General features: G+C 46.8%; 1 protein-coding gene across 1 annotated transcript in view; it reads left to right on the top strand.

The window, feature by feature from the left end:
* The window catches only part of ddx46 (DEAD (Asp-Glu-Ala-Asp) box polypeptide 46), a 130,054-nt gene that overhangs the window by 24,068 nt on the left and 91,511 nt on the right, over nucleotides 1-14,475 (top strand). Inside the window, exons 6-9 of the mRNA XM_072512407.1 lie at nucleotides 1,981-2,146; nucleotides 12,421-12,569; nucleotides 13,946-14,059; nucleotides 14,184-14,349. Of these exons, the coding sequence (XP_072368508.1) occupies nucleotides 1,981-2,146; nucleotides 12,421-12,569; nucleotides 13,946-14,059; nucleotides 14,184-14,349 (595 nt within the window). The remainder of the gene's footprint in view (nucleotides 1-1,980; nucleotides 2,147-12,420; nucleotides 12,570-13,945; nucleotides 14,060-14,183; nucleotides 14,350-14,475) is intronic.

The following is a 14,475-nucleotide window of genomic DNA, read 5'->3' as shown; positions in this document are numbered from 1 at the left end:
GATATTCGGTTCACCGAGAACTCACAGAATTTCAATTCTACGATTATTCTGTACAAACCTTTCTATTTTTTCTCCTTTTACCAAAGTTCATGATTCTAGCTTGAATTGATCAGACACAGCACATCTAAAAGCTGAATCAAGGTTTTTATCCAGCAGTTATAAGCAGCGCTTTAACTTCATCAGAGTATTTGCTAAAAATGTTGATTCACGTGAGATAGAATTTACAGTGCAGAACCCACTGAGTCTGCACCAGCCCTTGGAAAGAGCACCCTACTTAAGCTCACGCCTCCACCCTATCCCTGTAACCCCACCTAACCTTTTGGACACTAAAGGGCAATTTGGCATGGCCAATCCACCTAAACTGCACAGCTTTGGACTGTGCGAGGAAACGAGCACCCGGAGGAAACCCACACAGACACTGGGAGGAAGTGCAAACTCCACACAGACAGTCACTGGATGCTGGAATTGAACCAGGGTCCCTGGAGCTAGGAGGCAGCAGTGTTAACCACTGTGCCATCATGTGCCAATCCTACCTCTACCCTCTATTCAGAATGGTAGAATGCTGCTTGTCCTTTTGCTGTGACATGCACTGTTGGAGCTGCTCTTTATTGCTGGACTTGCTGTATTCTGACCTGAAGCGTTTATGTCAATTGATTGAGCTGACCATGATGACAACTCTGTCCATACAATGTTGTTTGCATTTCCACGGTGCCGCAGTCTTCCCTTTTTCAACTGTCTCACACCTTTTTAGCAAGTGACCATAGAAATAAAACATACAAGCAATGATGAATCACTAGCCTGACCTTGTTATTTTAACCACAGACACACAACGAATCATGGAATGATTAACGCACAGAAGAAGGTCATTTGGTCCATTATGTCTGTGCCGACTCAGCGTGGTAGCACTGTGGTTAGCACTGTTGCTTCCCAGCGCCAGGGTCCCGAGTTCAATTCCCGCTTGGCTCACTGTCTTTTCGGAGTCGGCACATTCTCCCTGTGTCTGTGTGGATTTCCTCCCGGGTGCTCCGGCTTCACCCCTCGAGGCCTGAAAGACGTGCTTGTTAGATGAATTGGACATTCTGAATTCTCCCTTGGTGTACCTGAACAGGCGCCGGAATGTGGCGACGAGGGGATTTTCACAGTAACTTCATTGCAGTGTTAATGTAAGCCTACTTGTGACAAGAAAGAATATTATATTATAAAACTCAACTCGTCCCACTACCCTGAGCCATGTGATTTTTTTTTTTCTTGTCATGCACTTATCCATTGCCTTTTGAAAGCCAATTTTGAGTCTGTCTCCAATTCCCTCCGGCAGTTCAATCTAGATCATCTTTGGCCAATCACTTTAAATCTGTTTTTTTACTTTCCATCGACAGCAACAGTTTCTCTCTACTTTCTGGATCACTCATGATTTTGGACACCCCCATCAACTCTCCTTTCAACCTTCTCTTAAAGGAGAACAATCCAGTTTCTACAATCTCTCCATGTAACTTAGTCCCTCATCCCTGTAACCATTTTTAGAAATATTTTCTGTTGTACATGGCATTGGACTCAACTCCAGTTGCAGCAAAACTGTGTTTCATAAAGGTACATCATAAATTCCTTGTGTTTGTTCTCTGTACCTCCATTTATAAAGCCCAGGATCTCGTATGCTTTAATCACTTTCACAACCTTCCCTGCCACCTTCAATGATTTGTGCACATATACCCCCAGGTCTGTCAGTTCCTGCATCCCCTTTATACCTCATGTGAATATTAAAATCTTATGCCCAATGGGTAATCCCAATTACTCACGTTTTATTTACATATTCAGAAATGCAATTAGTTATATCACGATTCCAATTATCCACATTTGGAAAGTGCTAACTAATTAGATGACACTGTATTTACAAAGAAAAGGCTAATGGCTTACCTGCATAGGTTTCTCTGCCGTGATGAACTTAATTACATTTAAATTTCAAAATATCTTGAATTCTAATAGAATTTTGAACAAAGCAAATTGGAGGAAGAAATGAGAAAACGAAAAGAACGAGTTGAAAAATGGAGGGAAGAACAACGCAAAAAGGTCGTTGAAAATCTTGGTGAAATAAAAAGAGAACTTGAAGAGATGAAACAGGGCAAAAAGTGGAGCCTTGAGGATGATGATGGTAAAATTCTTGTTTTTTTATCATCGTGCAGTGAATTACTTTGAATTGTAGTGACTATTGTTGCATCATAGGCAAACATGGCAACCATTTTATGCACAGGAAGATCCCACGACCAATGGAAATGGGTGAACGATTAGTTAATCTGTTTTTTGATAGTGGTGGTTGAAGACTTATTAGTATCAGTTGAGGGATCCATGCTAGCCAGGTCATTGGGAGAACTCTACTTCAGCTAGTGCCAGGGAACTTTTTGAATCTAACTTGAGCAGACAGATAAACTACTGCTTGAACATCTCATTTGGAAAATGTTTCCAGGTTTAGTGTTTGAGGTAAAAACTAGATAAATATTCAAAATTAATTTGGATAGGTGGAGGAAAGAAAAGAGGTTAAAAGGATATGTTGGGTAAAGATGATTTGAATTATTTGCTTGCATGGATGATAAATGTTAATTTGGACTGGTTTGGTTAAATTTTGTCCTATATATTTCTATGTGTTAAGTACTGCTGCCTCACTTAGACTGCCTCCAATCCACAGCAATTATTTAACTTGGTATTAAATTTTGCAACCAAATCTAATATTTCTTTAATAATAAGGCACAAGTCCTCTTGCTTTTGGTTTATTTGCATCCCATTTCATCATCTCAGGATATTCCCTTGACATGTAATTCATTCTGTGCTTGATACCACCAAGGTGCGAAACAAATATGCGCAAGTAACTTGTAAAGTCACATAATGTGCATTGGGTCTCTTCCCCCATCCCGCAGGTATTCAATAACATAATTGAGCCCAATTAAGCATTCCGAGACAAAAGGTAATCGTTAGGGCAGCACAAGTGGATAGCACTGTGGCTTCACAGCGCCAGGGTCCCAGGTTTGATTCCCTGCTGGGTCACTGCCTGCGCGGAGTCTGCACGTTCTCCCTGTGTCTGCGTGGGTTTCCTCCGGGTACTCCGGTTTCCTCTCACAGTCCAAAGACGTGCAGGTTAGGTGTATTGGCCATGATAAATTGCCCTTAGTGACCAAAAAAGGTTAGATGGGGTTATTGGGTTACGGGGATAGGATGGAAGTGAGGGCTTAAGTGGGTCGGTGCAGACTCGATGGGCCGAATGGCCTCCTTCTGCACTGTATGTTCTATGTCAAAGGTTCTTGTATCACAACCACTATTCATTGCGGAAGCTGTAGGTGTGCCCACTTTATTACCCAATGTTTCTTTTAAGATTTGTTCAACCTTTCTGTGCTGATACCCCCGAATGTGTTCCTGAAGATTCAGAGCTGATACACAAGCTACTTTGCAGATGTCACACCAGTACTTGCTACATGGAACATTTCTTGGAATCTCTTCAAACTGGGATTTCATGCCAGCAATATTCATTTTTTCAAATATCGCCTTCACCCAAGATCTTTCACTGACCAGTGCAGCTCCTCCGTGCGTGTTGGAAATTATTTGTAAACCAATAGTGTGATCTTCCAAGCTCGATCTAGGCGACGTGTGATGATCGCGACGACCAGATAATTGGTGTTTTCCGTGATCCGACCTTCCTCATTACTAGAGGGCGATAATTAAAAGTTAGAGAACCTCTATCAAACCTTGGAGGACATTTGGAGTCGTGTGTGCCATTCTGGTCGCCATATTTAATAAAGATTTGGAGGCACTGGAGAGGGTGCAAAAAGTTTACCAGGATAGAGGATAATCGAAATGCAACCTTAACTTAACAGAAAAGGGTGAACAAGACTTGTGGGTGACAATGTTCCTCTCCAGGCAGCGTCCTCAATTATTGGAGGATCACCAATTTTTTTTAAACTACAGAGCAGGCCAAGAAGGCAGGCCCCAAGTCCATCTCAGCTAGAACAGGGATTTAACCTCACCCTGTTACACCCTGTTAATGTTATCCTGACTCGCATGCTAGCCATCGAATCAACTGAAAAATATTAAGGTAGATAAGTCCCCAGGGCCTGATGGGATCTACCCCAGAATACTGAAGGAGGCGAGAGAGGAAATTGCTGAGGCCTTGACAGAAATCTTTGGATCCTCACTGTCTTCAGGTGATGTCCCGGAGGACTGGAGAATAGCCAGTGTTGTTCTTTTGTTTAAGAGGGGTAGCAAGGATAATCCAGGGAACTACAGGCCAGTGAGCCTTACATCAGTGGTAGGGAAATTACTGGAGAGAATTCTTCGAGACAGGATCTACTCCCATTTGGAAGCAAATGGACGTATTAGTGAGAGGCAGCATGGTTTTGTGAAGGGGAGGTCGTGTCTCACTAACTTGATAGAGTTTTTCGAAGAGGTCACAAAGATGATTGATGCAGGTAGGGCAGTGGATGTTGTCGATATAGACTTCAGTAAGGCCTTTGACAAGGTCCCTCATGGTAGACTAGTACAAAAGGTGAAGTCACACGGGATCAGGGGTGAGCTGACAAGGTGATACAGAACTGGCTAGGTCATAGAAGGCAGAGAGTAGCAATGGAAGGATGCTTTTTTAATTGGAGGGCTGTGACTAGTGGTGTTCCGCAGGGATCAGTGCTGGGCCCTTTGCTGTTTGTAGTATATATAAATGATTTGGAGGAAAATTTAACTGGTCTGATTAGTAAGTTTGCAGACGACACAAAGGTTGGTGGAATTGCGGATAGTGATGAGGACTGACCGAGGATACAGCAGGATTTAGATTGTTTGGAGACTTGGGTGGAGAGGTGGCAGATGGAGTTTCATCCGGACAAATGTGAGGTAATGCATTTTGGAAGGTCTAATGCAGATAAGGAATATACAGTGAATGGTAGAACCCTCAAGAGTATTGAAAGTCAGAGAGATCTAGGTGTACAGGTCCACAGGTCACTGAAAGGGGCAACACAGGTGGAGAAGGTAGTCAAGAAGGCATAAGGCATGCTTGCCTTCATTGGCCGGGGCATTGAGTATAAGAATTGGCAAGTCATGTTGCAGCTGTATAGAACCTTAGTTAGGCCACACTTGGAGTATAGTGTTCAATTCTGGTCGCCACACTACCAGAAGGATGTGGAGGCTTTAGAGAGGGTGCAGAAGAGATTTACCAGGATGTTGCCTGGTATGGAGGGCATTCGCTATGAGGAGCGGTTGAATAAACTCTGTTTGTTCTCACTGGAACGACAGAGGTTGAGGGGCGACCTGATAGAGGTCTACAAAATTATGAGGGGCATAGACAGAGTGGATAGTCAGAGGCTTTCCCCCGGGGTAGAGGGGTCAATTACTAGGGGGGCATAGGTTTAAGGTGAGAGGGGCAAGGTTTAGAGTAGATGTACGAGGCAAGTTTTTTACACACAGGGTAGTGGGTGCCTGGAACTCGCTGCCGGAGGAGGTGGTGGAAGCAGGGACATTTAAGGCGCATTTTGACAAATACATGAATAGGATGGGAATAGAGGGATACGGACCCAGGAAGTGTAGAAGATTGTAGTTTAGTCGGGCAGCATGGTCGGCACGGGCTTGGAGGGCCGAAGGGCCTGTTCCTGTGCTGTACTTTTCTTTGTTCTCTTTGTTCTTCTTTGAGCTAACTGGCTCCCTGGGTGACCTAATTGAGGTCTTTAAAATTATGATGGTCTTTAGTAGAGTTGATACAAGGACAGTAGTTCAGTTTGTGGGAAGAGCAAAACCAGAGTCCAGTGACGTATGATAGCCACCAAGAAATCAAACCGCTCCAGTACCTCTGTGAGGTACTTCCATTTGACTCTGTCGAAGGCCTTCTCTGCGTCCAGGTAGATAATCACCTCCGGTATTCTCTCCCTCGGTGAGGTCATTATCACGTTCAGCAGGCGCTTTATGTTCGATGTTGGCTGTCTACCTTTGACAAAGCCCGACTGCTGCCACCACCTCTGGTACGCAGTTCTCCAGTCGCTTGGCTAGGGTTTTGGCCAATGGATCATTCTGTTGGGTCTGTGTCATTTTTGGGTATCAGTGAGATTGAGGCTTGTGCTACTGTGGGCGGCAGGGTGCCTCTCACCAGCGAGCCTGTGAACATCTTCCACAAGTGCAGGGCTAGTGCTGACACTAATTCTTTTTGGACGTCCGCTGGGAATCCGTCTAGTCCCTGCATGCATGGAGTTGATGCTCTCCCTGACTTCGCCCAGTTCTAGTGGTGCTTCCAGCCCCCGTTTCCTATCCTCTCCTACAACTGGTATGTCCATTTGAACAAGGAACTGTTTCATCCCCAAGTTCCCTGCAGGGGGTTTGAAGGTGTACAGGCCCCAGTAGAAGTCTTTGAATGCCTCGTTGACATTTCCAGCTCCACTACTAGTTTGTCTCTGACCTGGGCTATTTCCCTTGTGGCTGCCTGCTTTCTCAGCATGGCTGGCTTTGTCTCCGTGCTCATACAGGGTCCCTGTGCCTGGCGGAGTTGGTGCACTGCATTCCTTGTGGAGAGCAGGTCAAGGTCCATTTGTAGCTTCCCTCTCCGCCAGGAGCTCTATGGTCGGAGCCTTGAAGTATTGCCACTCTACCTCCAGTATGGAGCTGACTAGCTGTCGCCTAGCCACCCTCTCTTCTCCATCTCTTTGTGCTTTGTAAGCAATAATTTCTCCCCTGATCGACAGCCTTCAGCACCTCTCAGAGAGCATGGAGGATGAGACCTCCCCTTCTGGTTATTAGTAATATACTCGGCTGTGGCCTGTAATATTTTTTCGCAGCATGCCTTACCATGGGGAGCATTGGGCACAGCCCTCCAACCTCACATCCATGAAATGTGGAGCGTAGTCGGAGATCATGATCGCGGAGTATTCTGCACTTACTTTCCCACTACAACTATCCCTGGAAACACAGATTCCCCACTACAAAGAAGTCAATCCGGTGTACCTGGGAGAAGAAGGAGAACCCCTTCTCCCTTGAGTGGGTAAACCGCTATGGATCGACTGCCCCCATCTGCTCCCATGAATCCGTGAATATGCCAAGTTCTTTCGCCATATTAGAGGTACTCCTTGATTTGTGGTTCGACTTGTCTGTCTGTGGGTCCTGTATGTACTTAAAGTCTCTCTCAGCACGGTAGCATAGTGGTTAGCACATTTGCTTCACAGCTCCAGGGTCCCATGTTCGATTCCCGGCTTGGGTCACTGTCTGTGCGGAGTCTGCACATCCTCCCCGTGTGTGCGTGGGTTTCCTCAGGGTGCTCTGGTTTCCTCCCACAGTCCAAATATGTGCAGGTTAGGTGGATTGGCCAAGCTAAATTGCCCTTAGTGTCCAAAATTGCCCTTAGTGTTGGGTGGGGTTACTGGATTATGGGGATAGGATGGAGATGTGGGCCTGGGTAGGGTGCTCTTTCCAGGGGCCGGTGCAGACTCGATGGTCCGAATGGCCTCCTTCTGTACTGTAAATTCTATGATTCCTCTCTCTCTCTCTCTCTCTCTTTCTCTTTCCCCCTCCCTCCCCCAATGAAGACGGAATGTGTTGACGTTGGGGATTTCTGTCATGGTCTTCTTTATAAACTCCGTGTCGTCCCTGGTGCCTGTTCCAAGACACCGCTGACCGTGGCGTACCGTCCTCTTCATAGTAAACATCGTACTTTTATTTAACAGTATGGCTACTCCCCTGGCTCTCGTCCTGTAGCAGGAGTGGTGGGTCTGTCCCACCCATCCCGTCCTTACCCGCAGTCGGTCCCTCTCCCTCAGATGTGTCTCTTGGAGGAAGGCTATGTCAGCTTTCAGATTTTTCAGGTAGATGAAAACTCTGGATCTTTTCACTGGGCAATTGAGTCCCCTGACGTTCCAGGTGACCATCCTGATGTTTTTTTATTTTTTTGACACCCCCGTCCCCCCACCGTCCCTTGCAGGAATAACCATACTTGCCTTGTAGATGCGCCCTGCAATCCGGGATTTCCCGTTGTTAGGGAGCCATCCAAAATCCCACGGTCACCGTTCTCACCATGAGGCTGGGCCCTGCACTCCTGGGTTTCCCTTTGTCTAGGGGCCACCCAACATGGCCGGCAACTATGTGTACGCCATGTGGCGAAGCCTCTGCACCCCGGGGTTCCCTTTTTTTTGGGTCCCTCCAAAGTGGCTGCTTGCAGTGCCCTTGTGTTCCACGTCACCATGTGTGGCCTGTTGTAGCCAGCCTAATGCCCTTACTACCCTTGTCCCTATGTTTCTCCTCTGCCTTCGCCCCCTCCTGCCCCTCTTTCACACCTCTCCTGTTAATTCTCTGCCCCCCGCCCCCATTGCCAGGTGCTCACTCCCCTGCAGGAGATGCGACGTGGCCCCGTCTCGTTCGTACCTCCTGATGCTTGCTTTACTGCTAGTGTGGTGGCTGCTCTCCTGGGGTCGGCCTTGTGTCTACCCTTCACCTGCTATCTGTTTTCCCCTCCTGCCGTCCTCTTCGCCGTCTTCTGTGCTCCGCTACCCTCACCCCTCCCTTCCTACGCTTTAGTTTCCTTCTTCAAAGCTCGGCAATGCAGTCCAAGGCTGATTAAAGTCCTTTTGGGTGATCCTCTTCACCGCTGTCTCTGCTGCTGTTTTCCCAACTCTTTCTCCAGGACAAATGTGTCCTTGTCCGCAGGGGCTGTGAAGAAGCGCTCCCTGTCCTGGAATGTGACCCAAAGTTTAGCCAGGTACAGCATCCCAAATTTGACCTGGCTCTTGTACAAGGCCACCTTCACACTGTTAAACTCTGCCAGCCGCTTGGCCAGGTCTGCCCCAATGTCTTGGAAAATCCTGACCTGGTGTCCTTTCCAGTTGCAGGTTGTCTGCCTGGCCCAGCGCAGGATCCTTTCCATGTCCTGGTACTGGCGCATTTTGACAATTATCACCCTTGGCTGCTCTTCACCCTTGGTTCTGGCCGGAGCGACCTGTGGGCCCTGTCTATTTCTGCCGGGTTGGGGAATCTGTCCCTTTCCACCAGGTTTCCCAGCATCTGGGCCACAAGTCTGTGGGGTCTCTGCTTTTGGTCTCTACCCTTCTGGTAGGCCAACTACGTTTTGGCACCGTGACTGGTTCTCCTCACCCCCTATTTTCCCCTTTAGACTCCCCTGCGTCACGATCAACCTCGTTATTTCCTGAGTGGCGATCCAGTCGCTCTGGTCTGTTGAGTCTTTTCTCATTCTTTAATGGTGTTTCCTTGGGCTTCCCGCCATCTCTCTGCCTTGTCTAGGACCACCTGCATGGCCTCCGCGACTGCCAGCCTGACCGCAGTTTGGCTATCTGTCTTTGTCTCTTCCCTATGTTCCCTTGGTTCCCTGGAGAGGACCATCTTCCATTGCCATCTGGGGGGGAACTCCATGTGCGGCTTGCCGATTCTTATCGCTCTGATGTAGCCGCCGCCTGCCCATCTCGGCCGCTTGTTTCTTCCATTTCCTGTTGTCTTACGACCCCTGGATTTGTTCAACACCCTCTCTTGTAGTATTATTAGCTAGGGTGAGAGGGTACTTTTTCATCCCTGTTTAAGTGGGCTATTTTGGGTAAAAGCTCCTGTTTTTGGGAGGAGAGCCACCTGATGTGCGACTACTCAGCACATTCCCGTCACCAGGTGTCCCCTGACTGGTCAATACTTCATCAACTTCGGGTTGCTGGGGCCGCTTTTGTTAAAGGCTTTCAATGAGTCAAAGGAATTGGGAGTGCTTCCCTTCTCTCTCTTCCCCCCCCCCCCCCCCCCCCCCGACGTTATCGTAGGCATCGATTTATTTTATCTTGAAACAAGATAAAGATCTGGAAAGCTGTAGGTCGTATATATAGACCAATCTCCTTGCTAAATGTGGATGCTAAATTGTTGGCAAAGATCCTGGCCACACAGATCGAGGACTGTGTCCCGGGGGTAATAGGGGAGGACCAGACGAGGTTTGTTAAGGGGCGACACCTGGCGACCAACATTAGGCGGTTCTTAAATGTAATAATTATGCCTATGGAGGGGCGCGAGGTCGAGGTGGTGGTGGCCATGGTTGCTGAGAAGGCCTTTGACTGGTTGGAGTGAAAATATTTATGGGAGGTCCTGGGACGGTTTGGTTCGGGCAGGGATTTGTGGATTGGGTCAGATTGCTTCATCAGGCACCGGTGGCAAATGTAAGGACGAATCCGGTGCGGTCGGAATATTTTAGCTTATGTTGGGGGACGAGGCAGGGGTGTCCCTGGCCATAGAGCCTTTGGCAATGCCACTGCGAGCATCGAACGTTTGACGGGGGATAGTCCGAGGGGGGCTGGAACACAGGACCTCGCTCTGTGCGGATGGATCTGCTCCTTTATATAACGGACCCTTTGGGGGGGATTGCAGGGATTATGGGGATGTTGGAGGAATTTGGCTAGTTCTCAAGTTATAAATTGAATATGGGCGAAAGTGAGGTTTTTGCGATTCAGGCAAGGGGACAGGAGAGGAGATTAGGGGAGATGTCGTTCAAGGTGGTGGGGGGGAGCTTTAGGTACCTGGGTATTCAAGTGGCACGGGACTGGGGTCAGCTTCACAAATTGAAATTGGGTAGATTAATGGAGCAGATGAAAGGGGACTTCCAAAGGTGGGACATACTCCCGCTGTCATTGATGGGGAGGGTACAGATTGTGGAAATGACAGTCCTTCCGAGATTGCTGTTTGTATTTCAGTGTCTCCCAATTTTCATCCCAAAGGCGTTTTTCGGAAGATGAATGTGGCGATTTTGGGTTTTATTTGGACCGGGAAAACCCTGCGGGTGAAGAAGGTCCTACTTGAACGGGGGCGCGGGCAGGGGGGGCTGGCTCTTCCGAACTTTATCAACTATTACTGGGCGGCTAACATATCGATGGTCAGGAAGTGGGTAGTGTGGGAGCGGGTAGAGGCGGCATCTTGCAAGGGCACAAGCCTGAGGGCTTTGTTGACTGCACCTTTGTCGTTCTCGCCAGCTCGGTACTCCACAAGCCCGGTGGTAGTGGCAGCCCTGAGGGCGTGGGGACAATGAAGGCAGCACAATGGAGGCTGGAGGGGGCATCAGTGTGGTCGCCGATCTGTGACAACCAGCGGTTCGCTCCTGGGGGGGGGGGGGTGGACAGGGGCTTTAGGAGGTGGCAGCAGGCAGGGATTGAGAGATTCAGAGATCTTTTTATTGATGAGGGCTTTCCGGGTTTGGAGGAGCTAGAGGAGGAGTTTGAGTTGCCAGGTGGGAATGGGCTCCTGTACTTGCAAGTGTGAGACTTTGTTTGGAGGCAGGTCCCGAGCTTCCTGCGCCTCCCCCTAAGGGGGCTACAGGATAAGGTGATGTCAAAAACAGGAGTTGGGATGGGGAAGGTCTTGGAAATATATAAGGAGCTGATGGAGTGGGAAGGTGTCCCAATTCGGGGAGGTGAAGAGGAAGTGGGAGGAAGAGTTGGGAGGTGAGTTAGAAGTTGGGTTATGGGAGGAGGCCCTGCGGAGAGTTAATGCGTCCTCGTCGTGTGCCAGGCATAGCCTGATCGAATTTAAGGTGATCCACAGGGTTCATATGACTGGCCCGTATGAGCAGGTGTTTTGAGGAAGTTGAGGACAGATGTGGGCAATGTGGGGGGGTCCTGCGAATCATGTGCACATGTTCTGGGGTGTCCGAGGTTGAGGGGCTTTTGGCAGCGATTTGCGGATATCATGTCTGAGGAGGATGACTCCGAGTCCAGAGGTGGCGATATTTGGAGTGTCGGAAGATCTGGGAGCCCAGGGGGGGCGGGGGTGGGGAAAGAGAGGCCGACGTCTTGGCCTTTGCTTCCCCGGTGGCCCGGAGACCGATTCTGCTAGGATGGAGGGATTCGGAGCCCCTGAAGTCAGGTGTTTGGGTTAGTGACATGGCGGGGTTTCTCAGGTTGGAGATAATCAAATTCGCCTGAAGGGGTTCGGTACAGAGGTTCGCATGGAAGTGACGAATAAGGGTCGGAACACCAATGAAGGGAGGACCGTGAGATGGAGTATGTACATGGACCATGATAGTTTGGGGGTGAATGGCGATGTTACTGTGGGGTTTTTGTCTTTGTTAGATCCTTCTGTTTAAAAGTGTTAAAATTATAAATGCCTGAATAAAGTATTTTCTTAAAAAACCACTTCATTAACTGATGTATGCATACGGTTAGCCATATTTATGATTTTTTAAAAAAAGGTAAATTTGGAGTGCCCAATTAAGTTTTTTTTCCAATTAAGGGCCAATTTAGCGTGGCCAATCCACCTGCACATCTTTGGGTTGTGGGGGCGAAGCCCACGCAAACACGGGGAGAATGTGCAAACTCCACACGGACAGTGACCCAGAGCCGGGATCAAACCTGGGACCTCTGCGCCATGAGGCAGCAATGCTAGCCACTGTGCTGCCCTTGGCCATATTTGTGATTTAACGTTGAATTTCTTCTTTTATTTGGACAGATGATGAAGATGAAATCATAGAGGGTGAAAGGAAAGAAGAAGGAGATGATGACAATGAAGAATTAGACCCATTAGATGCTTACATGGAAGATATAAAGGAGGAAGTGAAGAAATTTAACATGGGAAGTGTAAAAGGAGGAAGTGAAAAAGTAATGTTATTTTTCTAGAAACTCTCACTCTCAAAGAGTATTTGGTATTATTAGTGATACTCCTAACCACTCAACAACTTGCAAATGCTTTCCCAGATTATTGTTGGCAGAAAATACTTCTTTACCTTTTAGGGAAATCTACCTGCAAAAAATTACAGTTGAGTTGGTTGTTCTGGAACTTCCGATGAAGTATTTCATGGAAACTTGGTTCCACCTCTTATGTGGAGATCCTAAAAACAGTTTATTCACCTGGCTGCAAGTTTCAGTTGAATATGGATAGACATTGGATGTAGTCCAGAGAAATGTGGTGCAGAGAGCACAACTCGTACCAGATGAGAAACTCCAGGATGATTGCCTATCAGGCAAAATAGGGAAAGGCCTTTTTATTCCTAAATGGCACTATGATGTTATCATTCTATGTAATAACTGCAATGAAATTAGAAATTGTTTTGCATGCAATAATTTCCATCATGAGATGCTTTTCAAACTACAATGGTAGCTTGATTATCTTGCTTTTATCACAGTAACTTCATTGCAGTGTTAATGTATGCCTACTTGTGACAATAATAAAGATTATTATTATCTTCAAGATTTTTTGTCAGAAGATCAGCAGTAACCAAGGTCTGGTTTTGCATTAACCATTAAGATGCAATTGAGCACAATCAATTGATTTTATATACCGTGGATCTTCGATACAGATGGGTTAATCGTAGAATCATAGAATTTACAGTGCAGAATCCCATCTTGGAAAGAGCACCCTACTTAAGACCACGCCTCCACCCTATACCCGTAACCCTACCTTTTGGGCACTAAAGGGTAATTTAGCAGGGCCAATCCATGTAACCTGCACATCTTTGGACTGTGGGAGGAAACCGGAAGAAACCCACACAGACACTGGGACTCAAACTCCACACAGTCACCCGAGACTGGAATTGAACCCGGTCCCTGGAGCTGTGAGGCAGCAGTGTAGTACCTGATAGAATTTACTATTTGTGCAGTTCTGAAATTAGTGGAGTTGTTGTTTCAGGAGCCAGACTGATTTAGAAAAAAAAAGATATCTCCCTTTTAAATTGGAAAATACTCAATTGATCCACTGGATTACCCAATGGGGTCATAGAAAACTCATTACATGGAGGAGAATTCTCAGTTGCCAATGAGCGGCCCATTCCACTGCAAGCCATTGAGATACATTGAAAGCTACACCCTTATACCATGTTATATAATTTGTGACAAAAACATCACTGATTAGTGTTTCAGGCTCTCGCAAATTTAGTTAGTTAGATGAATGATGCGGCCTTTGTTATAAGCATTTCTTCATTATTTCTCACCGTATTTATGTTCAGCACTTGTAATTATATGGTGTTTATTATTTCCAGAAATCGGGTGCAACTGTAATGAAAGTGATGACTGTGGTGACTACCAAAAAACCATATTCTGAAATGGAGAAAAAGAAAGGAGAGCTCATGGAGAATGACCAGGATGCAATGGAGGTAATGAAAAAGGACGCTGGAAACATTTGAGATTTTTTTGTGTGTTTGCAACTTGAAATTCAAATATAATTCCAGTTTAAAGTCCTCTCTGATTTAGTCATTTTGTCTTTTTTAAACTGAGCAGTATTCCTCAGAGGAGGAGGAAGTTGACCTTCAGACTGCACTTACAGGGTATCAGACTAAACAGAGGAAGCTACTGGAACCTGTGGATCATGGGAAAATAGAGTATGAATCATATCGAAAGAACTTTTACGTTGAAGTTCCTGAACTCGCCAAAATGACTGCAGACGGTTAGTATTTACAATGCTAACAGGTGGCATTACAGCTGAGATGAATATCATGCCATGTTTTCCTTTCTGGTTTTTTTTGGAAATTGATTATGAACAGTGATAAGTTGATAAAAAAGGACTTGGCTG

Source organism: Scyliorhinus torazame, chromosome 7 (genome assembly GCF_047496885.1).
Source record: "Scyliorhinus torazame isolate Kashiwa2021f chromosome 7, sScyTor2.1, whole genome shotgun sequence".
Classification (NCBI taxonomy): domain Eukaryota; kingdom Metazoa; phylum Chordata; class Chondrichthyes; order Carcharhiniformes; family Scyliorhinidae; genus Scyliorhinus; species Scyliorhinus torazame.
This window is presented reverse-complemented; position numbering and strand designations above follow the sequence as displayed.